This window comes from Oxyura jamaicensis, chromosome 12 (genome assembly GCF_011077185.1).
Source record: "Oxyura jamaicensis isolate SHBP4307 breed ruddy duck chromosome 12, BPBGC_Ojam_1.0, whole genome shotgun sequence".
In the NCBI taxonomy this organism is placed as follows: domain Eukaryota; kingdom Metazoa; phylum Chordata; class Aves; order Anseriformes; family Anatidae; genus Oxyura; species Oxyura jamaicensis.
The window spans coordinates 20,082,417-20,108,509 of NC_048904.1; the positions used below are offsets into that span (position 1 = coordinate 20,082,417).

The 26,093-nt window shown below is 47.1% G+C and overlaps 1 protein-coding gene across 2 annotated transcripts; it reads right to left on the minus strand.

Annotated features, from left to right (window-relative positions):
- Window positions 1-675: 675 nt before the first annotated feature.
- On the minus strand, window positions 676-25,800 carry SUMF1 (sulfatase modifying factor 1). Of its 2 annotated transcripts, XM_035337907.1 has the most exons (9): window positions 25,566-25,800; window positions 23,782-23,955; window positions 21,954-22,028; window positions 12,335-12,417; window positions 10,464-10,586; window positions 9,665-9,779; window positions 8,647-8,760; window positions 4,313-4,372; window positions 676-1,460 (listed from the first exon to the last, which is right to left on the minus strand). In XM_035337907.1, exons 1-9 carry the CDS (start codon window positions 25,797-25,799, stop codon window positions 1,350-1,352), a joined length of 1,089 nt encoding a protein of 362 aa, XP_035193798.1. In that variant the 5' UTR covers window position 25,800; the 3' UTR covers window positions 676-1,349. The 2 variants fall into 2 exon arrangements, with proteins under 2 accessions (XP_035193798.1, XP_035193799.1); XM_035337908.1 differs by lacking the exons at window positions 676-1,460; window positions 4,313-4,372 and adding an exon at window positions 6,418-8,306.
- Window positions 25,801-26,093: the final 293 nt, after the last annotated feature.

Consider the following 26,093-nt stretch of genomic DNA (forward strand, 5'->3'; position numbering starts at 1 on the left):
TGTAGCGACCCCACTGAGTTTACTACAAGCAAACAGTGCTGGGAAGGGGTGGCATTAATGCCAAAATCGTGTCACACCCTCACATTTTCACTGTTGCCTCTCAAAGCATCTGACAAGACGGCCAAGATCGCTCCCTTTTACGCACAGGCAGCTCAGCCTGGCAGAGGTCAGGCAGCCAGCTGACACCACGGTCTGGCAGGACAGCCCTTCGGGGATGGGGCTTACTGCAGGGACGAGTGCTTCTGCAGCCTCCAGTTAGCACAAGCCCTGCCCTGGCCGAGCAGTGCCTCCAGCTGCTGTGGTCAGAGTGAGTGAGAGCACAAAACACTTTTCAGAAGGTCTGAGATACTCAGATCCCAAAACGAGGTAGCTGTCAGTACTCCCCTGTGCTCTTCTCCCTGCTACAACTGTTCTATTAAATGAAGGGGTTTTGTTTGTTCTGAACAGAGAGATCGGTTCCTGAATTTACCCAAATTTACCCTTTTAGGCCTTAGGGCTCAGTTCCATTTACCTATTTTCACTTTAATGCCCTGGTATTCAGGTAGAGGCATTAGCCCCAGTTTCTAATGCCATTATTGCAATTTGCAAGTCCCCCAAATAAGCCTACACCATGTCCAAGAGAAACTCCAAGGAAGGTGCCAGTGTTTTTCCATCAGTAAGAGTCTTACACCTAAGGAAAGGCTTTGCATTTTATTCAACCGTACACATCTCCAATCATCACCGTGAGGACTGCCACCCCTCAGCTGCAGAGGGCACTTTCTAAAGAGGAGCAAATACCACACCAGAAAAAGCACGTTCCTGGGTCTGATTTTCAGCGCAGCCAGGATGCGATGTGAGAGCTGCACCGACTGCCCCTGTGGACAGTTGTCTTCAGTCTTCTCCTCCTCTCAACTGGTGCCTGTGCCTCCCACAAGGTCACAGAAGCAGGAACTGCCTCGAATTTCTTTTAAAGCTCTCAGATCTGTAAAAGTCCTTGTTTATGGGATTTGAGTGTGGAAATTCAAACCATACATAAAACTCTCAAAGATCTTTTCCAAAGGATCTACTGACCTTCACCTTTTAAAATATGGCCAGCATGGTTTTGCTCACTTTTGTGCCACTGTAGCTCCAGGACACTCCCCCTGAAACCAACAGCAGTGAAAAGGTCGGTCAGGATAGAAATCCAGGCCAGGTTCCCCGAGGATAAATACAGGAAGCTTCCAGCGATGGGGGCTAGCACTGGATTCCCTGCCCCGTGGGAACGTGAGGAGATTTTCCATTCTGTCTCAGCAGCAGGTGACAGTCCTTATGTCGTTTTTTCCTCCGTGGGTGCAGCGCAGCCGCTCAGTCCCAGTGTGACAGCCCCCGTGTCACTGCAGGTCTGGCAAGGCGTCTGCTGCGCAGCGGAAGCCCAGATTTGAAGCGGAGCTATCAGGCGTGTTCTGACTGCGGGCGGCACAACGGTACCTGTAGCAGTAAGACTGGAGAGAAAGGGGAGATGCTAGCTGGAGCCTGCCCCGGCTCGTGTTCCCTGAGGTGAAAGTGTTAGTGACACAGCAAGACCTTCCAAACACCGTTGGAAAGACCAACGAACGGATATGGATCCAAATCGCTGTGCTAGAGATAAGGGAGATGCTACTGGGAAGAGACCAGCTGCAACAGGTGCAAAGGGAAGTTAGAATGGCAAAACGTCTGAAAGCACGAGAGTAGGCTAACAACATATCATGGCCTGGACAACAGCTAAAATGACCATCGTCAGTGCCCTGCTCGGTGTCAAGGTACAAGGGGGCAGCTGGAAATGAGCAGGTACTGGCACCTGTTAAAGAGAGTTTGGCTGAACGAGATGCAAAAGGAAGAAAGGAGGCACTAGAGGCAAACGTTTTTGCACCTTTCCTATGGCTACTGCTTTATGGATATTTGTAATGGAGATGTAATCTGGTCTGGTGGCTGGAAAAATTATCACTTAAATGAAGCCACTGATAAAATGACCCAATTGCTCTCCAGATATTCCTAGCAAAAGCTCGAACAGCCCTCTCCCAGAACGGGCTGCGAGCACGATGCAGCTTCCTCCAGAAACGAAGGGAGGAACCACTGCCACTTCACCTGTGTGCCAAGGGCACCGCGCTGTCTGACAGGACTCGTCCTCGCACTGACGTGTGTAGGTGAACGATCTCAGAGCTTTCATTCTGCTGGCAGAATTTGGTGCTTCTGCGAGGGACCAGTAAGATCAAAAATGGCACCGGGAACAACGCCGGTAAGGACCACTCTAAGCCTGTACGAGTCACCTGGAGAAACGCTGTGAGCTTACGGGCAGCCAGCCCAGCGCTGTGCTGTTAGTCCAACATATCGGGCTGAGGCTTTGTGTTCCTCTCCTCCAGCTGCAAGTCCTGGCCTCCAACAAAAACGCCGCTGGTTCAGCTCCATGTAGTCAGGCTCTGAACCACATTTCTGGAACAGTTAAAAGCAGACACCCCACGCCCAACACACACACACACTCTCTGGGGGTCCAGGGGAGAACAGAGGGTGGTGCGTGTTCCCCCCACCCCTTTAAATAAAATCCCCTTCAGGAATTCGGGTGTAGCTACTCCAGCAATTGTCCCTGCACAGCCACCAGGGCAGTGACAGCTTGTGGTCAGGCGACCATCACTGAGCACCGTGCCATCCCTGCAGAGACAGCAGGTCGCTGATGTTTCTCCCCACGAGTATCTCCCTCCGAGGAGACATTCCTACACCAGTTCCTCGCTCGCCCTGCTACCGACACAAAGCCAGAGAGCAGCAGTTGCCCTGACCAAGAAGGGGGCATGCTGTTGCTATGGCACACGGCAGAGCTCTGCCCCTAAACTTACGGCACGCTCTTAGGATGCAGGAGCTGAACTATTCTGAAAATAGAAGTGTGTGCTACGTGTGTAAGAAGGTACTTACATTGTCAGCTGCAAGAGGCAGAGCAGCAATGAGTCTAAACAGGTTTTTAGGCAGCTAATGAAAAGCCCTTACACTAACAGTACCTGGTGATTTTGCTTTGCCTTGGTATACAGCCTAGTTTCATCACCTACAAAAAGCTCTAGGACAGACTAGAATCTTCACAAGCCTTTAAACTGGGTCGCATTATTCAGCGCTGAGATGAGTCTATTCGAGTGTTAATTTAATCAAAACTGCTAATTAACATCTGACATTGATTTCACCTAAGAAGGAAGTCAGTGTAGAAAATGGGATCTCACTGTAGAAAGATTTAATCTAATTATGAGGATTGTTGGCCGGCAGCAGGCTTTGGGAAAAAAAAGAACAGAACAGCTTTAATGGCAAAGGAGATGTACAGTGAGCATTTTGTCCAGTGCAGGGTGAATGGAGTTTAAAACATGATTGATGCTCCTGAAAGTAGCTTTGAAAACATATCCCGTACTTCCCAGTAGAAGCTAAACCAGAAGAACATGAAAGGCTGCTCCACGCGGTGGTACCCAGACTTTCCGGAAAGGATTTCATGTCTGCTATCAGGGAAGTTGACACATTTAACTCCCAGCCCCCCTTCTCCAAATTTATTATTTGGAGAGGGATCCACATTATTTTCCAAAGGAAGTTTTGGAAATCCGTTAGGGGTCCTCCAAGATCAAAAAGGGAGGAACAGCCTAAGATGGGATGGAGCAGCCCCCACAGCACGCTCAGAGCCAATGGCACGTGAGGAGCACTGGTACTCAGCACGCTACCTTAGCTGTTCTCCCAGACACCACGCGTGCACTCAGACCTCGCTGTGTAAGTCTCAGTTTGAGTTAAAATCTGCATCAAACAATATTCGTGCTGTTTTCCAGGTTGTCATGCCAAGCCTGGTGACGTGATTAAAAGTATTGAAGTTTTTGAATTTCAGGTGCTAACAGGTCAGTTGCCTTTTAAGCCGAGTTTTATATTGAGCTCCATATACTACAAAGGAACATTTATCTAGAACTGGGATCTACTCAGCAAGCAGTATGGTTGCTTTCAGTCAGGTTGCTTTCAGTTTCCCATGCAACCAAAAACTCTGCAAGTCAGAGCTAAATAAGCTTCAGTTTTCCTGGGCAGCGCCTATGCCTACTTCCTCCTTGCCACAGACATCTGTCTCCTTCCAGAAGCAAACTAGCAATACCCAGCGAGAGCAATACAGCAAACACCTCTATGGCTCTGCAGAACGCTGGCAGCTTGCTGGCGAGGCCTGTCTCTGGCTGCTGTCACACACTGGCTGCCCAGCAGTACGTTCAGCTTAGTCTCACAACATCAGAAATAAATGGAAATGGCTGGAAGGCAGAAACTGCTAACAAGCCAGTGGCTGAACTGATGGATTCTGCTGCAGGCCTTCTCACCTTACCTTGTGGCACATGTAGGATCCGCCCTTCTTCACTTTGTCGGTCCCTGAGGAGGGCCCTTTCTGTGGGGAGACAACACCGGTTAGCAGCCACGCGGAGACCAATCGCCAATTACGGGGTACAGAGCTGTAGGAACAGGGAGAGGGACAAGGAGCACGCGGGAATATTCGGAGTGAACAACGAACTTCAGCCGTGTCTGAACAAGACAGCTTGAAATGGTTAGATGGCGAAGGCTTTGCAGACAGCTGAGTAGATGTTCTCCCCCTCCGGTACTGCAACATTTCACATTCCAGTTGCAACCTACCTGCCAAGAGTGCATTGCCTGTTTCTGTGAAGCGCCTGGTAATAGGCTGTAAAAAGCACAGTGGCAATCACGAGAGTAATACTCTCTGAAAACAGCTCTGATTTTGTAGCCTCAGACTTTTCCTACGGACAGGTTATGTACCTTCGCACACCAGCCTGCACGTTCAGGGAAAGCTGACTTGTCAGCTCCACCGCTCCGTGTCACCTCTGCAGGGGGTTACACAAACACATCCACGGCCCCACGTTCATCACCACGCAAAGCTGTGAGCCTCTAAGAGCACAGATCACACTGACCTGTGGCCAGTTAGAGACGAGGGGCTGCAATATCCAGTGCTGGGCGTTTGTTCTCTTCCCAGTCCTCAGTGCACTCACAACACAAGGCAGTGACTGCGCTGCGAGGCAGTCTGTGACATCTCCCAGTCACTGGGTACTAAATCTGTTGTTATGTGGGACTGTGACAGCTAAAAAGGTCTGCAGAAAGCACTGCACTTACGAGCGACAATTTTGTAATTGCAGGTACGTTTGCAGGGTAATGTATGTGATTTATTTAAACTGCTTATAAAATTGGCCCTAGAATTGCTTTAACAAGGTTATTTCACAATTCTTTTTCAATTCCAACTCCAAATAATGGCCCACTAGTTCAAGGAGAAAGCTGGGCTTCCTTGATAACACTTCTGCTAGCTAGGTGGTTCTGTGGTTTGACACGCTCATTACGCAGGTGAGCGATTCTCCCACTGCAGTCCTTTAGCTGTGAAAGTTACTGCTGCAATCTGCTTAACATCAGCCTGCTGCAATCCTTGGTTTCCAGTATTGATACCAAGCCTTCTTACATGCTTCCTACAGTCCCTGTGCATTGAGAAACTACTGTTAGGAAGGAGCCAAAGTGTCCTACAACGTGACAAACAAGATCAAGAAAACAAACTGTTTTATCAGGCAAGTGGCAAGCGAAGCCTAAAAGGCAGTACAGCCACTAAGAAGCCTCTCAGCGTTGTAGGGAGTTGAATTAGCACGTATTTTTATTCTGTATTTGACTCAAGAAAAAAGCCTTGACCAACATAAAGCTACACTCGCTGAAGGAAATTTTCACCTCTAACCCCTCCTGAATGCAGGACTAGTTCACCTCTAGGCAGGAGGTCCTCTGGGAGGGGATTCCACAGAGAAAAGCTACAGAAGCTCTCAGCTGCACCCACTGAACATGACCGCACTAGGAGTCTTCATGTTCTGAAGCCTTCCCATTCTGGACCTTCAGTCTCACATTTAGGGCAAAAGCTTTTGAGAACTGGTAGGAAAAAAAGAGCTATGCCTACTACACTGAATATCCTACAAACGTGAGGAAAAACACACCCATGTACTGTGCCCTCTGATTTCTGTGCATGGGTGCTCCCCCGCAGGGCAGGCTCACGCCTTTTCCAGGGTCCCTGGGAACTGACTTCCAAGCCTTGCATGTGGATGCACTGAGCCCCGCTGCATGATAAGCCACCACCAGGCACAATCAACTCAGACAACCTGCTAATCTCATTTTAAGGGAAGCCAGGGTACAGCCAGGCATCAGAAAACTGACCTAAAAAAAGCCACATGAGAACGAGACAAACCAGAAAACAATGGAGCTGTTGAGCAGGATTTCCCATTAAAAACTGCAATGCAAACACAGAGCAGTGATCCTTGCTGTTAGCTCCAAAACAGCTCCTCTGAATGAAGAGGGCTGTGCTAATTTAGGGTTAGAAGGTTCATCATCCAGCTGCACAGCTACAGCTGCTGGAGCATAGGGTAAAGGTCCCACACGGTCCTATACCTGGCAAAGAAGTTTTTTTCTAAACCACTATTATAGAACAATATAGATCTAATACTTTGAGAAGACAGCAAACAACTTACAAAACACTTTCAGATGTCCCAGTTTATTTTTTGCCCTTGGTAATTATTTGTGAGTGCAAGCCAATGAATTACAGGAAAAACACATGCATAAAATTCCATGTTACATTCCTTGTTACCAGTCCACAGTACAGCCAAAATCTCTCCAGTTCGAGAAGACAGAAGGTTTCAGATCCTACACTAAACGCGTTAAAAAATAAATTAAAAAAAAAAAAAAAACCCTTTCACCAACCTCAGACCCTCTAGAAGAACTCCTAGGCTTTTAGGCAGAAGGAACGTATCCTATACATAGGTTACGTTGACTTGTACTCTGGAGAGACTTAAGAGATTGGCTCTGATAGATACGGTGCTAATCACGTTCAGTGTCTCGGAAGGTACTGTAGCCTGGCTATTTGGGGACAACTTCTCGCATTATGAGATTCAGTTTCCTTATCCGTTTAATCAGAACTCTTTGGAATTCACCTTGGGGGGCCTGGCCTCAGACCTTAGATCCTGACACTTGGTTTCCCAATTGAAAAAAACTAAAGGCATCATTACTAACACCTCCTTGTTAAATCCTGTCCGAAGTGTTTGGGAAATGTTTGTGCTGAACTTAAAAACCTAAATGTAAGAGGCTGTGAGGTTGTGTAACACAGCAAAATTCTGAAGTGAAACGTAACTCTTGTTTCTCACCAGCACCTGAATTCAACACAGAATGTATGCAAGGTGAGAACTGCTGCTTGAAAGAGACGGGTGTGTATTTATACATTCAAGAGAGTTCATCCTATACAGCTTTTCATTATTACTGAATTTTTACAGAGTTATTACAGAAGTGGGTAGAAAATTTGAATGATCGTGAAATTCTCAAATTGCATCACAACTTATTTGTACACACTGAGAAAGAGCACCTGGTGATCCAACACAGCCAAGGTTCCAAAGGAAAGGAGGGTTGCTGCCTTTTTATTTTTAAGCAACTGTTAAACTGCTATGACTGCCTGCCAGCAAGAAGTAAAGAATGGCCCATCCTATTTTTTTTTTTTAAATCAAGCAACAAAAACCCCTACATTCCCAACATTTCAGTTACCTGGGAAGAGCTGTGTAAATATACCACCTGACACACAGCTTCACCCACCACAAAGACCTGAAGGACCTCATTGGGACACAGTAACTTGGAATTGGCCAGTGTGATCGGTACACATCAGGGCTCCAGGTTCTCCACCAGGGTGATGAAACTGTTAGTACAGACCTAGGGCAATTTAGACCCCAAGATGAGCCCATTTTCTCATGCTGGCAACATCCTCCTGGAAGAGCAGAATGTCACCCTCTGCTATGTACAGACCAGCAGAAAAAGTTTAACAGCTTCCTGAAGCTGCCTCCAGCTGCTGACTTCTCAGACAGGGCTGCGATCACGTCCAGCATACCAGACAAAGCCAGCGTATCACACGAGACCACAGCACGGGGATACTCAAATCCTGCAGCAACAGATAGCTCCTGCCCAGAGAGGTTTAACTCGTTTTCTCATTACAGATAACTGTGTCTGAACAAAACAAGCTCTGTGAGAACGGAGCAGTTCATTTCTCAGATTTAGCTGTCCTAGATAAGTGAGAGAGAAGGGGATGTAACATTAGAGCTTGAATCTACTGAGAGATAGCGCATGAGAAACCCCACAAACAAAGCTTACCCTGCTGGGCCTCTTTCTCTGGCTGCCACAAAGAAAACAAAAGATTAACCCCGTCAAAGCCCAGTACGCTACTTCTACCCATAAGCATCAGCTTTATCACATGCCAAGTTTTAAATGAGCTAGTAGAAGGCATTAAAATAAATGCAGCATGGTTTGTTCTCCACCTGGAAAAATAAATAGCGCAGCTTGTAGCAACAAAGCAATCTTCTCACATTTTATTGCTTTTTTAAAAAAGTAATTCCACTGTACTGGCAAATTATTGGTCAGCTTGGAAGTATTCAACTGCTAACCAATCGTGGAGGTTTGTCCAAGAAAATACATAAAATGGCATGGCTACACTACTAGTTCAGTGCTGATGGCTTGTGGTGTGATACTTGCTGATTCACCAGAACACAGCCCATCCCACGCAGAGAGGAGCAAAGCACAGGATGATTCTGAACAGCAACCAGACCAGAGTACTAAGAGGGAGTTCTGAACCTCACGTGATGCCAATAAAATACTTACGGGGTTATGAGCTTCCTCTGCTGAATGGTGAACAGCCCACCAGTCAGACGTCCATTCCCAGGCGTTTCCTACAATGTTGTACAAGCCATATCCATTGGGAGGAAACGCAGTGACCTACAGAAGATACGTAGCACAAATGCAAGTTCTTTAGACCATGCCACATTAAATAAGGGTTTTAAACGTGAAGACCCGTCTGCTGAAGGCATGTTCATCTCTGCCAAGAGCATCTGCCTTCATATCTCAAAGACAAACAAGCTAGTAGTGCAGAGCTATAATGCTTTTACATACTCCATTTAAATAAAACGGAATGAAAGAACGCACCGTGTTCCTGTGAAGGCACGTGGCACCTTCTCATTGGTTTTGCTGACTGATCCTCTAAAGAGGGGCACTGTTTGATCAAACACAGACCTGCACATAGCATTTGTATGCTATGCTACCTCTAACTTTTTTACCTCTACCAATTCCCTTTCCCACCTAAGAAAACAAGAGCGGCTGTCAGCTCACATGTACAGATTTCTCCGCTGATTAAACTCTCTGGACTTATTTTGACTGCCACAATTTATTCACAAGCTTGTCTTTAAAATTCCACTCCATTGTTTGCCATATCGGACAGACTCAGCTTTTCCAAAAAGGGAAGTTTCATTTCTTTTAAACTATTGTACAGTTTTGTAGCCTTGGGAACACCTAACCAAAAATGAGAGCTAAGAAATGTGCTATGCCAAATGTGGAGGCAAAGTATTTCAGCAGCTGACTCAAAAGTTACCGGAGACAGGGAAAAGAGGTCAGCTTGAGATGAACTGGAAGTTAGAATGAAGGTAATCTTTACTTTTCAATTAAGCTTTTAAAAAGTGTCCCTTGGTAATACTCAAGCCTGCAGTGAAATATATTAGAACTTGAAAGTCTAAAGGTGAAAGAGTACAGTAATGGAAAACGTTCGCTGTTCACTGCGTTCAACACAGGCCTCAATTTTAGGAAGAAGTTTGTTTCCGTATGATAATTCAGGTTGAGCCACACTTACTGGTGCAGTTCCTTTGTACCCATCTTCTGCAGTGTTGTTGCTTGGGAACACTCCCTGCCAGATATTAGCATAGTGTTGGCCTTTTGGCTGAAGCTTGTTGCCCCAGGGGAAAAGCCTGTTAAAAGACAGAGAAGCAGTTGTCAAACTTTTTTCTTCAATAAAAGTAAAACACCTTAGGCACCGTTACTCTGGTGAAACTTTTTGTATTCCAGTTCAGTTTGTACCAGTATCTACCAGAATTAAAAGTTAACAAGGCTTCTGCAAGGACAACATGTGCACGGAGGAAGGGAAGGCAGCACTTGGTGCAGCATGTGCAGCATGCAGTCCAGGACACAGGAGGGAGAATACACAAACTGTTGTTCACCTTGTCTTCCCTGAGCCCACAGACACCTAACAGGCGTATCCACTGCCCCAAAAGCTGCTGTGAAGCAACACGCTTATTTACTTCTCCAGCTCTTTGGCAAGTCTTTCATCCCTGGCACTAAGCCCCTTTTTTTTTTATCTTACGTCTCCTGCATGCGATGCCAGCAGTCCTGTGTCCTGGCATGGTCACATCTCCTCCACTCGGGCTCTTTGCATTCTTTCTCTATTACAGGACTTAGATGACAAAATACCCCTCAGGTATTTATGGAAACCAATTTACCTAAAGGAATGTGTTCCCAGTAAGGCTGGGTTATATTTACCACAGAAACACATTCTGTACAAGAGACGTGCAGGGCAATACAAAACTCTCAAGGCTTTTCCCAATCCAGTAAATATCAGCTTTCCATACTATCAGAGACACATCAGTGGCATTTACCTATTCTCAAGGCCCCCTCGGCAGCTGTATTCCCATTCAGCCTCGGTTGGTAATCGCTTCCCTGCCCACGTGCAGAACGCCACAGCATCGTTCCAGGAAACGTGAAGAACTGGGTGATCCATTCTGGGAACAAAACAAACGGGACAAGACCGTCAGCAGAACCGGGCAGCCTCACAGCCACACACCACAGAAAACTTGACAGAATCCGTAAGAGCTGGCCACAAAGCACTGTGAGGGAGCTCACAGCCTGGCTGCTCCAGTCAGGACTGGACAAGTTACGATAGGAGCGACGAGTGTCCTTACTCCTACCAACACCATCTTTTGCAGCTCCCAATCCAGGAAACAGCAAACTGCACAAGTTTAACAAAGCTTTTTCTTTTGGTGTTTCAGGCAGCCCGCAGCTTACACAGAGGCTCCCATCTTTCCTTTGGCTTGGTTCTAGAACTGCACTTCGAATCCTGGCTTCCCTTCCCACAAAGCCTAAACGAACGCCTCGTCATCCTTGTCACGAGGACCTTCCCCATCCAAGCCTCCAACACACCAAGTCACTTCAAGAGCTGAGGGTGCTGACCCAGAAGACAGCCTCAGAGGCCTTTCTATTAACTTGTCTTTTCTGCCTCATTTAACGAGCCAGTCTAGGCCTGCTTGGCCGTCGTACTGCTTCCACACAACGAGCTCGCTAGCAGCTGTACCAGGCCAAGTTTGTACAACACCAGATCCGCGTGGCAGGTTTCCAGCTCTGATGTGCTGACTGTGACCTAAATTTCTCAACCTCCCCTAACAATGCCTCCTGATATTATCTCTATTTTTGCCTCAGATAAGTCTTTCATTGCCCTTGGAGAAACGACAACGGACTCGTTACCAAGCAGTGCAGGCAGCAGCTGATGTTACACTAACACGACCCTGTCCTCAGGGGACTCCGAAACATGCCAGTATCTACTAGATCTAGGCTGGGGAGGCTGCCTATTTCCAGCAGCAGTTTAGAAACTTTAACTAGGGAAGCAGTTAGCATCAACTTCGATGTCACCTGCCTAGTGAAAGACTTGCAATATACACAAGAGGTCCCAAACGAGGACAGTCACATCGCATCCAAGAGCACAGTAACGTGCACAGCTGCAGCAGTGGCTCTCAGCATGTGCAGCCCAGAGCTACCTAAACTACCTGAGAAAAAGTGAAGCCTTTGGATTTTCTAGGCATAGAATTCATTCTACTTCTTAACCAGAAGTGATTGTATAAAGATACCGATTGGCAGGTCTCAGAGTTAACACTAGCGAGGCACGGCACTCCCCGTAGGCTGCTCAGAGTACACTTTTCCCAAAGCATTTAGCTTCCAGATAAAGTAACAACTGCTTTTCCATGATAATCAGCCCACAAAGTCAGAAGACATTAAAAACACAAAACTCTTTAGTCATCTGCTGCCAGAAAGCCAGGCCTCTGAATCCCAGATGGAAGACACCACACGCGCTACTGAAGTGTGCACACAGCTAGCAGTTGCTCTTCACCTCCACAACCAGATTTGCACTGACTGTTCTAAACTTACCCTTAAAAGATCAACTCTTCTGCACATATTTATGTACCAGCAGTGGAACACACACACACTGAAACACGTTTCACTATGGACTCTTTTAACCTGGGGTGGAAAGTAATTACTGACACGTTTGAAATACTGCTGGGACATGAGCCCTACAGCCACTGAACGCTGCACACAACGCCCTGGAGGAAGTAAAATGGTCACAGGAGCAGCAGCAAGCAGGTAACTCACCAAAACCCTTTGTTGCACCTTGGTTCTTGGTGCATGCGTACAGGTTTATTTATATAACAAGCATTATTTATATATTTATTTTATAATTGAATGGCTAATTAAGACTTACCTGTTGAAGATATTGGAGTCAGGCCCCTCAGGGTGCTTCCAGTTGGCCCCCTTCACAGGCAGCCACCAGGGAGCAGCTGCAACCTGAAAAGGGACAAGAGGGACAAGAATGGCCAGGGAAGACCACGTGAATACCCAGCTACAGGTTATTCTGAAACAAACACAGCGTGGCAGCTGGCCACACAGCTTTAGCTCACAGCTCGAGGCTCTGCCTGTAGCTAACTGACCCATCACATCTCAGGTGGTGGTGGTTGAAAGAGTTCATCCAGAGCATTAAGTTGTACTTGGGCCTTTCACAACGTTCCATGCATCGTGCATTTAAACCACTTAACATCCCGGCTGCTTTTGGTCTGGCACATACTGCAGAGATTATAAAAGACAGTTTTGGCCTTGAAAAGGTTTTCATCCCAATTATTTGCTCCCTGGAGTCAGTGTTTTGGAATAACTAAAACAAAATCCTGATGACATCCTTTAACTAGGGTCAAAACATGCATCTTGCGACACATTTGCTCTCCAGCTATTTTAACTCAGCAAGCTGATTCTGAATTCTTGGCTATCAGCTTCCAGAAGGTGGAGACAGAGGTGACACAGAAGTGAAGCTTTTTTTTTTTAACCCATTACATCCCGATTTTTTTCTTTAAAATGGTTGTTTACTGAAGATTTTCTTGCAAGCTGATTATTGTGTAATAATGTAAACACAGGACTTCACTAACCCAAAGTCTCAAATTTGGTTTTGCAAAGCCAAGGAAGTATTTGCTAAGGATTTCTTCTACTGTGCTTACTTCCAAGCTGAGAAGGTCATTGCACAGCACATTGAACTCTTGACTTCCAGGAGGAGGCTTCATTCTTCAACAGTGAAGAGCATTTAACACAATTACACAAACAGGAGTCATCTCTGACACACATTAGTTAAGGAAAAGTCTCACCCAAACCTCAGATCTCTCACTTCAATGTTTCAACAGAAAAAAAAAAAATAAAAAAAAATGAAGTGCCTAGCAAATAAAGTGCTACTAATACACATAGACACAGCACCTTTTTTTTTTTTTTCAAGCATCCAATCCAGTCTCCACTAAAAATGGCAACTTTTCCCTCTTCTCCTATCGTCACAGGGTCACAGGCAGACTTGCCCCCAGCAGATGCCTGGGTACCTTACCTAAAGGCTGGTTGTTGTCAATCAGTGGCAATCCTGCACTGAAGTATTTGCTCTCACCAGAAACTACAGCTTTGTTACTGAGCATCCAAACCCAAAGATGGGATTTCCGTTCAGCTGAGATCCTCTCATAGCACTATCCTAAAGCCTCAGAACGGCCAAGCTGCTAAACAGATGCTGCAGTTAATAGGCTTAGAACTAGGCTGATTTAACCAATTCCCTGTATATTCTGAGGTTTAATCTACACTCCAGACAGGACAGAAATCTGCAGCCAGAACCTGACATCTCTTAAAGGAAAAGAAGAGAGCCACAGTACTATTTGCTAAAAGTTCACGTTGAATATGAAATATCAGCAGTAAAATTTTATCCTGATAGTTACTAAAGACAAGTTTTGTGTTTTTGTTTTTTTTTTTTTCCAAATGACACCTCTAGTTTAGGGGAAAAATCTCTGCAAGAGACTGCAAAGACTTACACTTTAGAAGACTAATTATGGAAAACATTTTCATTATGCAAAAGAAAAAGCAGATGCTTTCAATCAAAATGGTTTATTTTAAACCGGGGAAAATATAGTCTCTGCTTGAGAGCACTACGCGTGCAGATCTTCTGTTTCTGGCTCCGATGAACTGAATGCCAAATGGCTGCCAGTCTTTGCAGAACACCCAGATCTTTAGAGAAGTTACACACACAGTACTAGGACACCGACAACAGCGACAGACTACATACAGACTGCAATAATTAATTGGGAACTAATTTAAGTCCGCCACCAACAGCGCTGAGTGCGTGCCAGGATGCTCCTTCCCAAAGAGAAAGTCACGTACCTGAAATGTACGGTCCTTTCAAAAACTTCTCACAAGTCTTTAAAGCTTTTAATTGCTCTAAATCTAATTAGCAGGAAAGCTAATTAGACACAGATACTACAACATCACATTTAGCACAGCAAAGCCCTCCCTTGCCACTAATGAGCTTAGTTACTTCCCTAACGCTGAGCGTTCTCACGCCTCACTCCTAAACACGGGTTCTGGAGACCGGCAGCAGAGCCACTTTGTGCAAACAGCAGCATATGCTGCTGAACAGATCCTGAAGAGATGCTAAATTAAAAAAACATGGAGCAGAGAGCCTTTCTAGCTCTTTACTGCATAGCCTGTCACTTGTGAGAGAATTGGTTAAACATAGCAGCTCTGCAAACCTTACACAACTGCCTCGACACAGACGGAAAGGCAGTTCCAGGAGCAAGCCACGCTTCAGAGGCAGAGCAGCTCAGTGCTCGGTTTGGTCTGATCCAGCTGAAAACTCAGGATTATCCATCTCTCTGCTTCAGGATTAAACTTGAAGAGCTCCTGTTCTGCTTATTACAGACCCTTAGCACTGAAGAAGTGAGAACCTCTAAGACTACCCACCGTGAAGGTACCTCAACAGTTAACTCCAACCTACGATTTTCTGCTCAAATGAAGCGATTTGCACAGCTGAAGCCTTTACTCCCACCATCAGCTTGCATAAAATTTGAGAAGTTTTAAGTATTCAATTTTCTTATCAAGGTAGGCTGGGATATCCTAGCTTTAATTGCTCCATTAACTGCTGGTTTTAAGACTTTTAGACTACTTTGCAATTATCTCAAAGAAAAATCCCTCCTAAATACACACAGAAAAAAAAGGGGGATAGGGAAACATCAGGAAAGTCAGTTCCATCATCAGCATTATACCATGCTACCGGCACTGCAAAAGCAGTAGGGAAATGCCCTTAACATAAAAATAAATACAGAAAATAAACTCAACTGAGCAGCTAATTGGGGGTCTAATTCCACTTCTCACCTTCAGTCACTCACTTGAAATAGTGACGCTGCAGCTTTCAACATGAAGTCAGGCCCATGCAATCACGAGAAATCTATGCTCTTGTCTAGATACGCAGCACCAAACCTGTCGATGTGCTGCGGCATTACAATATGAGTTTCACGTGATAAGGGCTGCATTCACAGACCTAAGCAGCATACAGCAGGCCAAGACGCGTACCTGAGCAACCAACGCTTACTGCACAGCGACAACTTCAGCAATTCAGGAATCACCTGAAGATGGCTTTCTGACCGAAGAGAAGTCTGTAAAACACTTCAGTAATCATTTATTAAAGGGTGGCTTGATAAAAAGACACCTGGCTGCAAAAGCAACGTGTGCACAGGCTGGAGGCAGGTAAGTTCTGAAGCATTACCTCTGGGAAATATACCCAATGGGCTGGGCAACCTCACTGCTGTCACATAAGAGTATTTTTTTAGTAAAGAATATCATTTTTGGATGAGGTTTTATCCATGTAAGGCAGATACACAGACATCTCTGTCAACTTTCCCTCCTCTAAGAAATATCCTAAAACTTGCAACAGCTGATTCACGAACTGCTGAAGGAAAAAATAGAACATTTAACATTTTCAGTAGGGCAAGGAGTTTAAGATATAAAAATAAATACTGCACAGCAGATGAGCCGCTGGCATTTTCCCTTTCAGAAACCAGAGAAATCACATGAGGCTGGGGCCCGGTCATAAGCAACTTTACATTTATTCTTCTGTATTGTATTAGGGTATCTTCCTAGCGTCTCCCAAAAATGCCTTCCATGGCTGGGAGCAGGGCAGAGACCTTCCTGCCTCCTCCCCAGCCTGTGTCCTTGCGGCACCTCCTTCCCTGGCAGCCCAGGAGTGCTCTGCCATGCACCAACAGCTGCCGGCAGAGCTGCCTGTGGGCACAGCAGCTCAGTCCAGCACAGGGATGAGGATTCAGCGATCCCAGACCCAGCAGCAGCAGCTATTTGGGATGCTGAGTTAGCAAACCCCCGCTCCTGGGGCTGACGTGGACCCCGCGGCATGCTGGCTGCTTGCTCTCACCTACTTCTTCAAGCCCACGGTCAGCAGGGGGCACAAAGCGTAGCCCCCCTGCCCACTCAGCTTTGTGGCCAAACTGAGAATACACCACGCCAGAAGGGATGGCTCTGAGCGAGCTGGAGCTGTGCAGCAGCTCCCCTCAATGCCACAGCCCTTTTCCAGGTGCAAGGAGAAGCCCCGCAGGAGCGGCACGCTGCCTGCGCACCTCCGCCTGCAGCGCGGCTTCTCCCTGCCACCAGCGCACTGCAAAGGGCACGAGCATGACCTATTTCTATGGACTGCTCATCCCCATGGCAACTGGCCCGTGTTTAAGTTGGAACAGCTGGAACTGAGGCAGGGAGACGCAGCAATGTAAATAGTGGCAGCGCGAGCAGGCTCCGGGGCTCGGCGCGAAGAATGGGTCCCTTGGAGCTGGTTATCAGGGTCGCCACGGCAGCTGCAGAGGGGCCTGCCATCTGTATGCGCAGCCGTAATTCGTATTTGTACTCAAAAACACTCTGCAACAGAGCCAACATTCTGTAATTATGTACATAAACTGAACTGAAACACCATCGCCCAGTTCTCCACCAAACCAGTAATTAAGAGCGCTGAAATGGCAGCGAAGCAGGTAGCTGAGGGAACCCCTGGTAACTAACACTGCATCGCACCAGCTCCTGCAGCACCACAGGCCTCGCACTGTTTAGTACCTCAATTAAAAGTTCCTGCCCCCAAAAAGCTCTAATTACAAAAGAATTACAGAAGAATCTGTTTTCGCTCTTATTTTCTGACTTCTGGCCTCCGTCATTAGAAGAGGGAAGGCTCAGAAACGAAGGCAGTAAGGGTTTTGTTTAATATTGGGTAACATTTGGGTTTAGTATCACTATTATTACAGATACTGCTTGCCTTAAGTCCCGGTGCTTGTAAGGAGTTTGAGATTGCGGTACTGCAAAATGAGATGTGGCAGCTTTATAGAATAAAGAGAGTTTGAGTTAGAGAAAGGATTTCATATTAAACTGAAAACAAGCCCTTTACTTTTATGAAGGACATTTTCCTTCATACGAGGAAAGGTCACTGAATCTCGTTCAAAGAAGGGTTATACTTCACAGCTGTGTGAGTCCTCCAAGAAAAATAGCCAGAACTATTTGATACTAAAATCCAGCAAGATTCATTAAGTGCAAGTTTTGGAATCCAGAGAAGCTTCTTTTAAGGAACTGATATTCCTCGTGAGTTCCATCTTTGGAAGCTTATTTTTCAGCCAACATCTAAATCTGCACTCAAGCTAGTCATTTTTTCCAATAACCAAATGGATCTGAGCTTTAAGAACGAGGCATGCAGGGATGCACCTACAGCCTGAGGCACAGGCAATGCCCCACTTCACAGGCGGAGTTTACACCAAGAAACACGGACCGACATTAGTGGCAATTTCCAGTGAGAGCTGCCTGTTGCACATCTTTTAGTCCCAGGAGTGAATGGCATAAAAAAAGAGATCAACATGTCACAGCTCCACCTTCACAACTCCAGCTGGAGAGTTTTTGAAGCACTGAGGTCCACAAGAGGCAGGCTCACCCACCTCCTCCTTGGGTTTCAGTTTCCTCTGAAAGAGCAAGAGCCAAGCGTGGTAAAGGCAAAAATTGCTCTTAAAGTACCAAAGTGTTTGTCAGCTTCTGCTTATGCAGAACATATGCTGACATTTTAACGGTACCAGGAAGTACCCAATAACCTACCCAGTAACCTACCTGCTCTCCCCAAGCCACAGGTCACCAAGTTGTTACACGCTGTCAGAATGTACCTTTTTCACAGGAACTACTGCGAATGCTAAGACTGCTATCCTGCCAACACGAGCATTTCAGGTTAGTGACATGACCATGTGAAACGCATAACGCTCTCACCATTTTTGGAATGGGACTCGGGACCTTTGAGCTACAAGCTGGAGGAATTGCTCTAAGTAGGTGCACTTGCACAGCTCAGCACACTGAAGAGGTTTCCATACAAACGAGGATGAACCCAGCACCCAGTAGCTCTGCGCTGACCCGAACTCCAGTTTCATAGCACTTGCTCAAGTCTGCCAGTCAACTGACTGCACTGCATTCCGGGATTAAAATGCAATACCTCCCAAGAATAAATGATGGCTACAGGTTTGCATGCTCCTGCTCTCTTCATTGCAAAGTCTGGCTGGCCTAGAAGCAGAAATTAATTTTGCTGTCTTCCACAAGCCAAGGATAAAAATGTTCCCACAACTCTCCAGTGAGCAAATTTGACTTATGCTAAACACCAGCCTTGGTAAGTGCTGTTCTGTTTGCCTTTTTCACGGTGGCTGCACAGCAAGCAAGAACTCTTGCAGTTATTTGCAAGAGCTCTTAAACCCCTCATCGGCAAGCACACCTCAGTGCCTCCTCATTTCACAGACACGGCCCGCACGCTTTTTGCTCTAGGATCTGTTAAAATGGCATACAAATGGAATAATAGCATCGGCCATGCATTTCCCCTCCCCGCTTCCTCCTCCACTCAGTCAGGGAAATACGCGGTCAGGCAAAGAGTCTCATCACAAAACAAGAACAGCAAAACCTCTAAGTGCTGAGGGTGTTTTCCACCCGTCTTCCCAGCCCGCTCCCAAAAAGAAGGAAAGGAAAAACCCCTCTGACTGCCAAGCCATCGGCAATTCTAGCCTGTAATGACACGAGAGCCAAGCATCCAAGAAAGGCCACAAGTAATTAACAGCTGGTTTTAACCTGCAAGTCTAAGAACAGATTTTAATGTTAAGCTATCAGAAGTAGTGGGCCCACACAAGAACCTTCACTTCTGAAGAACCTTCTCCCCCTACCCCTAGAAAGTCATTTTTGTTTTTAATTTGAAGAAGTCCTTGCCAGTCCCACCAGCATCCCCTTCATCCGTTACAGTGCTAAGTTCCCTCTCTCTGCCACATTAACACAGCAAAGGTAGAGGCCAGAACAAAAACTCGAGTCTCCAGAAATCTAGAACAATTCCGTTTTTGGCTGCTACACCCCTTTTTACTGCTTCCTTCCAGAGGAGGATTAGGTCCCACCTACATTCCGGTAGCGGCAGATATCTGGGAGACCACCTCACCTCCAGGAAACGCACACCCAGAGCTCCAACAATTATTCTATGTGCTAAGCTGTTTGCTCCCGCATTCGCTTTCACCAGCCCCACCTCTTATTTCTTATTTAGCTGTCTGCTTCCTTTCAGGGCCTGTGACAAATCCGTCCAGCTTATGAGCTGGAGAAGCCAAAGCTGCCAGAGAACAAAACCCGCAGACACCCGCACCCCACATGCCCCACTCGTTATAGGAGCTGCTGTACACCAATTGGGTCCGTATCTTCACTTCCATCTTTCCCCAATTCTTCACTGTGTACGAAATAAGATTTGCAGAATGTATTCCTACTGCTCTTCCTGTGGCCATCTGCTCTTAGCCCCACTGCGCCTCCACTGGAGAAAAGCCTCCAACCACATCTAAGTTAAGAGCCCAAAGCTGCAGTCATTTCCCCCAACAGCTTGGTTCGGTATTTCTCAGTACCAGTAACACACAAATATTTGCCTCTTATTTCTCCTGGTGATAGCCACGATTCAAGCAGGTACCTACCACAAGCTGCCGTATCAGCTAAGACACGCTGACAGACGAGCCTTACTCTTCTGTTACTGATCATCGCGATCTGTTGATGCAAACCAACTTCACGCTATTTATACTTTCACTAATTACATTTTAACAGCTACGCTGCAGCAGCCAAGTTTTAAAATATGTTCACTTTTTTTGTAAATATTTGAACAGTGTTAGATTTCTTCCACCATTTTTCCTCCAGCAGGAGCTAGTAAGATTTAAACATTTCAGGCAATCTAAGAAGCTAGAAATTACCAGATTGGGGTTTGGCTGTTTTGTTTTCTGTTTAAGCTTGCAGACCCCAGGAAGGGTTTGCTTCCGCAGAGCCCTTGAAACCCCCCACTACAGCTGGAAAGTTTCCGCATTTTATCAGTAAGAAGTTTCCTGCAAGTTGTCTGTAGCAACTTGTTTCTTGAAAGCACAGCCTACGGAGAGCTACCAATTCTGCCTCCACAGAACGTGGGTGCTCGAGAAGCCGACTACATCCCATTCTAACAGTGCGCCTCAGGACTAAGGTCTGCACAGTACTCTCCAATTCTAATCTCTCATAGAAAACACATCCTAGAACAAGAAGGCACAGCTGTGACAGGTGGGAGCCCATACAAGGTGCTAAGCCGGGTGTTCAGGCATTAGAGGTCTGCCCCCAGCTCCACAGCTCCCTGCTCTCTGCTCTCTGACCCCTTGGAACAGAGGTGCCGGCCCCGAAGCTGGGTTTCATGCCATGTAGCTGGTGAGGGGCAAGCACACAGGAGGGGGAAAAGAAGCATTGTGAGAAGGTCAGGAAGTAAATATCACAGTGCTTCAGGACATAAGTTTGACCACAGGGACGGCACCGAGAGCCAAACTACAAGGCAGGCAGGCAGTGTTCTCAGAGCACTGAGCCAAACAATCAGTCTTTCTCCAGGCCTATCCAAAGGCGCTCTTTATGCCAGTACCTCCCAAAATGACCTAATAAGAAATGTGGAAAAACACAGCAAAAGGACAGTCACTCTAAGTTCACATTTAACAAGCACAGAAAAACTTCATAAATAAAAGCAGCCAAGGAGACCCATTTGGACTCCATTCCAGCCTCTGCTGTGAGCATTACAGCCAATACTTTAGAATCTGGCTGACACACCCAGGAAAGTGGCTCCCAACACTGTTTGTTTATACAAGTAGCCAAGACTGAGCTTATTCTAGAACTCTGTTCAAATAAGAAATAGAGAGCCTACTTCAGAGACTTCTGCATCACAGAACTAAGGCAGGAAGAAGAACACCTCTAATACTGTCAGCTGGATTTCTGTGGTGAGGATGGGATGATCCCAGCTACGTTTATACTTCCTTCAGCATCAGTGACGCTAGTATTTGGCAAGTCTGTTTTAGTCTTCTTAGATCTCACAATACACAAATGCTTATTTTGAATTCAAAGATGCAAACAGTTCTCATAATCTTTCTTTCCTTGCAGTAGGAAACCAAGCCCCACGTTTTTGCCAGTCACAGCACATAGGCACATGGAGGTTTCCAGAAATCGTGTCAGACCGTCCCTTTTACCTAACATAAAATCACACTCTAAAGGTTTCCGCCCTCCACCAAGAGCATCATTTATATAGAACCACGAACATTCATTACTCAAAGTTACTTCACTTGCAAGGAGAATTCTTTCCACCATTTTGGTGAAAATGACTACCTACCAAAGCCCAGGTATTCCCAGTTGCTTGTCTGAATAAATACTAACACCCCCTAAACTCTTCAAGCTGTACCTTGGATCAAACAGCGTGCATAAGTAAAACCTAATGAAGAAATAATTTATTCTCAAACTGTCCCACCTCTCTCTTTGCTTATCTAGAGAGAAGAGGAAGACCAGAGACCAGACTGCTGATCCCCCACATCTGAGGAAATCTAGTACTCTAGGCCAAACACTCCTTCACATTTTTGCCCATGGCTTTGGAAAAGATCATTCAATTTAGATATTATGGCCATTAGTGCTAACGCATCTACCCAGTGACTTCTAAGCAAGTTTTACCCTGCCATGGTACTCACTGCCTGATGGATTTCAGACTTCACTTCTTCACTCAGCATTCCCTCAAACACAAAGGAATCGCCAAATTTCTCTGCCTAGAGAAAGAACAAAAAAATCAATCACATTATCAAAGAAGCATTCTTAAAATGCCAGTCACATCCACAGCTTTATTCTACCAAGAATAAGGAAATTCTAACAGTAATTTTGAGTTTGCTTTTAAAGAAGCCTATTTGGAATTGCAGAGAAGGCATTTTATCTCAGGACGTCGTTGTTCTGAACAGCTACTGGACAGATGACAGCTCACAGAGCTTCTGCAAATACCTGCAAAACTGTTCAAGGAGCACATTTTGAAAAGAAGGATCCCATTCATCAAATTGCAAGAAGTTTTAGCATATGACTAATCTTTCCACATTTGATTTTTATTAATTCAAGAGAAAAAAAAACAAGTCTTTTTCCTCTCACCCAAAGTAAAAGACCCAAAGAGGCAAACACGTTTATCAACTGAAGGACCTAAGCTTGCAGTCTCACAGAGAGCCACCATCAAGAGCTTCCCTCCCCACCCCCTTAAAAATTTTTAAGGAAATACTTCTGGTTCAACAAGATATCTGTACATCTGAAGATTTTTGTCTTCAGCATTCCACATTTCATTTGCCATTGGAGCTCAGTCTAGACTTGTAGTAAAGACCACCAAGAAGTAGGTTGGCTGCTTGCTCTCAGTATGCAGGTACCACGGACATTATGTAAATTCACAAAACAGTTTCTGGGCATTACAAAAAAAGCTGTAGAATCAGTGCTGCTTTTTCCTAACTCTGAGTTTATTTTTCTCAAACTCAGCGTGTGATGGGGTGAAAGGAGGAAGGGTAAGTGGAGCACACAGCGGCACCAGCCGAGATGAAGCACTGTGTGAAACACTTCCACCTGAGGCAGCGCTCCATTCAAATACCTCCGCACACGTGCTCCTTCCAGAAGCTGTGTGCAACAAGCCCGTCCTGTTCAAACTCAGAATCGTTAAGCCTTTTTCGTAATTAAGCTAAGAACTTAGAAATAGCGCCATAGAGAAGAGAAGCCCTTCATCTATCTAGAACGATCCTGTCTTCCAAATGAGAACCAGTTTATCAGGTGAATTCAGCAAACGTCTCCCTTGAGACCTGATCCTTCCCAATGCCTCTGTTTGCCTAAAAGGCTTGTCAGGGTTTTCTGAAAGTGGCTAGGAACAGTTAACTGTCAGGAAAGAACAGAGCCTCAGGCACAGGTGGCATCTTTCTTCAAAGAGTCTTAGCACATTCTTTCTTAGGCTGTTGTTCCCAGAAACACGCAGAACACTGTTATTATGCTTGCACCTTCTTCAGGCAGCAGGGCTTTCTATTGCTCAGCTTAGTATCAAGTAGCTGCACTGAACTAGGCTACAGAATCCTCAACTATTGCAAAATGTTTCAAATCCCTTCATTCCTGCTCTTCTAATTTAAGGAAAAAAAAGAATTAACAGCATTGTTGTACTGGTACAAAGATGTCCTAGGACCCAAAGGTCAAGGAAATAAATAAATCCACGTAGACCTCTTCAGCCACCTGTTAACTTCACCAAACTGCCTCAGTCACTCTGCAGGGAAGACTTTTAAGTTCACAGATCAAGATGCTTGCTGAAAGTAACAGTAAGTATCTACCCTAATGCCCTTTCGGACTCCTGGGCAGCTGGGAAAGACAATTTGGTCTCTCCACTCTTACATCCAAAACACTCTAGCATCCAAATTCCAATCAAATGCCACACTGTGACGGCCTACAAGAGGGTAAGCTTTAGGGGGGATTTCGATATCATCAACAGAGATGACAGAAGACACCCCTCCGCCTTACCTCTGTGAGGTACCCAGTAGCGTTCACGAACCTCTGGAATTCCTCGTTGCTGACCTCGTGCTGGTCCATGTAGAAGCCGTTAACGTGCACTCTCCTGGCAGGCCACTCTCCATCCTGCCGTATCTCCGGCTCATCGGTGCCCATGGTGAACGCTCCTCCCGGAATGGCGACCATCTGCAGAGGAAGCAGTCAACACCAAACAGGTTACCAAAAATTAAAGACTGACACGTCTCTCAGCGGTCTTACTCCCCCGCTCCCTCATCTTTGAAGGTGCTCTTGGCTTGCAGCAGCACTTATCCGATGGATGAAAACAGCACAGCGAGGTAACAACACTGACAGCTCGATCCCCACCTGCTCAGAAAATAACACAAAGCAGAACTGAAATCGAGAGCTAAAACTTTCTTAAAATAACCTTGAACGTTAACTGTTTCAGTAAGATGTATTCCCTTTAAGGCTTCAGCCAGTTTCCGGGGAACCAAAACACATTTCCCCTCTGCCTTAGACAGCTCCTCCTGGGAAGACAAAGGCCCTGAAGGTCTCATCACACTTCACCGTGTGCTTCCTGAGACCCCGCTAAAGCACGCAAACCATTCCTCACCCAAGAGCCCTTCTCTCACAAAATGAAGAGCTGCCACGATCCCTGCTCAGGAGCCTGTGCTAGAAGGACAAACAACAGCTCAGGCTCCTTAAAACCTGCCCAGCTGGCAGGCGATGTTTCAAGGGCTAACGCCACTCAAGAGCTACCTTGCGGAGAAGCCACCCGACTCCTCATCAGCTGATGAACGCAGTAGGGAAGAAAACTCCCCCTACTTCATTGTCAGTACTCCCAGACTACCTTCAGTCCCAGACTCACGCCGAACTCAGCCACCTCCCTCTGCTGGCAGCGGCTCAGAGGCCCGTGCGTGGGTGAGCACCAGGAAATCCTGTCAGCACTGACAGAGGCGGCCCTGAGGAGAACAACCCAGCGCACACGATGCCCCAGCACACGCTGACAGGGCGCGTGCCCGTCTGTGCCACACGCTGCTCTTACAAGGGATTCAAGCAGGTGAGGCACTGACGGAAAGCAAAGCTAGCACAGCTTGTTCTGACGGATAGCAGCGCTTGGTGAGAGATCCTGACGTTTGGTATGTCGGAAATGCAGGTCTCAGAACTACTCGCCAAGAAAGTTTCCCAGGGTAGCGTGGCCCTAACACTACTCCACAAGTGTCATCTCCATTCTGACAAAACAAGAGAAGCCTAAAAAAGAACCTCAAAAACAAGAACCTCTTTCCAATCCACTGTAGCTAAAACACCTCCTGGAAGCAGACCTCAAAGCGGGACTGAAAACTCACTTGTGAATCACTGTCTGAAGCCGTATGAAAAATTAACTCTCCCTGCACAGCCTAGCATGCGTTTCCAAACCCTGAAACGTGCTGATGGATTGCCAGGCAGGAACCCTGACAGCCTGCCGGGCAGATTCAGCTGGGAATACCCCAAGGCTTCCTGCCGAGCACCTCCATCTCGGCAGCGTTACTTGGCTTGTACACGCAGCTCCGTGTGCTCAGGGGCCAGCTCCAGCAGCAGGGCCCACAGCGATGCGGGGCAGCCCCGCTAACGCCACCTTTGCGGTTCCGAGGGTGCGGCGAAGCGCTGCACCCGGCTGCTGCCGAGGCCGATTCCCCCATCCCCGCTTCCAGCTGACCGCAGCCGAGTGACGCCGTGAGCGCGGTGCAGGCGAGCTGCGGCCGGCTCTCCGGCTGCCCCCAGCAGCCGCTGCCCGCCCCGCTCCCCCCGCCGCCGCTCACCGGCCCGCTCCTGCCGCTGCCGCCGCCCGGTGCCGCCGCGTAGCGCCGCGCCGCCGCCTCCCGCCCGCCGCCGCGGCCGGCCCCGCACCCGCAGGACCCGCCGGGAGCCGGAGCCGGACTCGAATCCGGGTCCGAATCCGGACCCGTCCCCGCCGCCAGCAGCAGGGCCAGGGCCAAGGCCAGGAAGAGGAGCAGCAGGCGGGGCAGCGCCTCGGAGCCGCCGGGCGCAGCCATGTTGGGCGCCGTCACGTGCCGCGGCGGTCACGTGGCGGCCGCGCCTTAAAGGGGCCGCGCCTGGCTCCCGGTGCCCCCCCCTCGCCTGGGGGCTGACAGGGCTGTGGGGACGCCCTTCTCCTCACCTCGTCCTGGGGTCAGCGCGGTTGGCTTCTGTCCTGTTTTCTTCTGTGCTAGTACTGGAAAGCACCACCACCCACTTCACGGCCCCGTGAAATCTCAGCACGTGTTGGAATCACAGCGCTGGGCGTCACGGCAGGCACTGCGTTCCCACTAGCTATCAGCAGTCCCTTT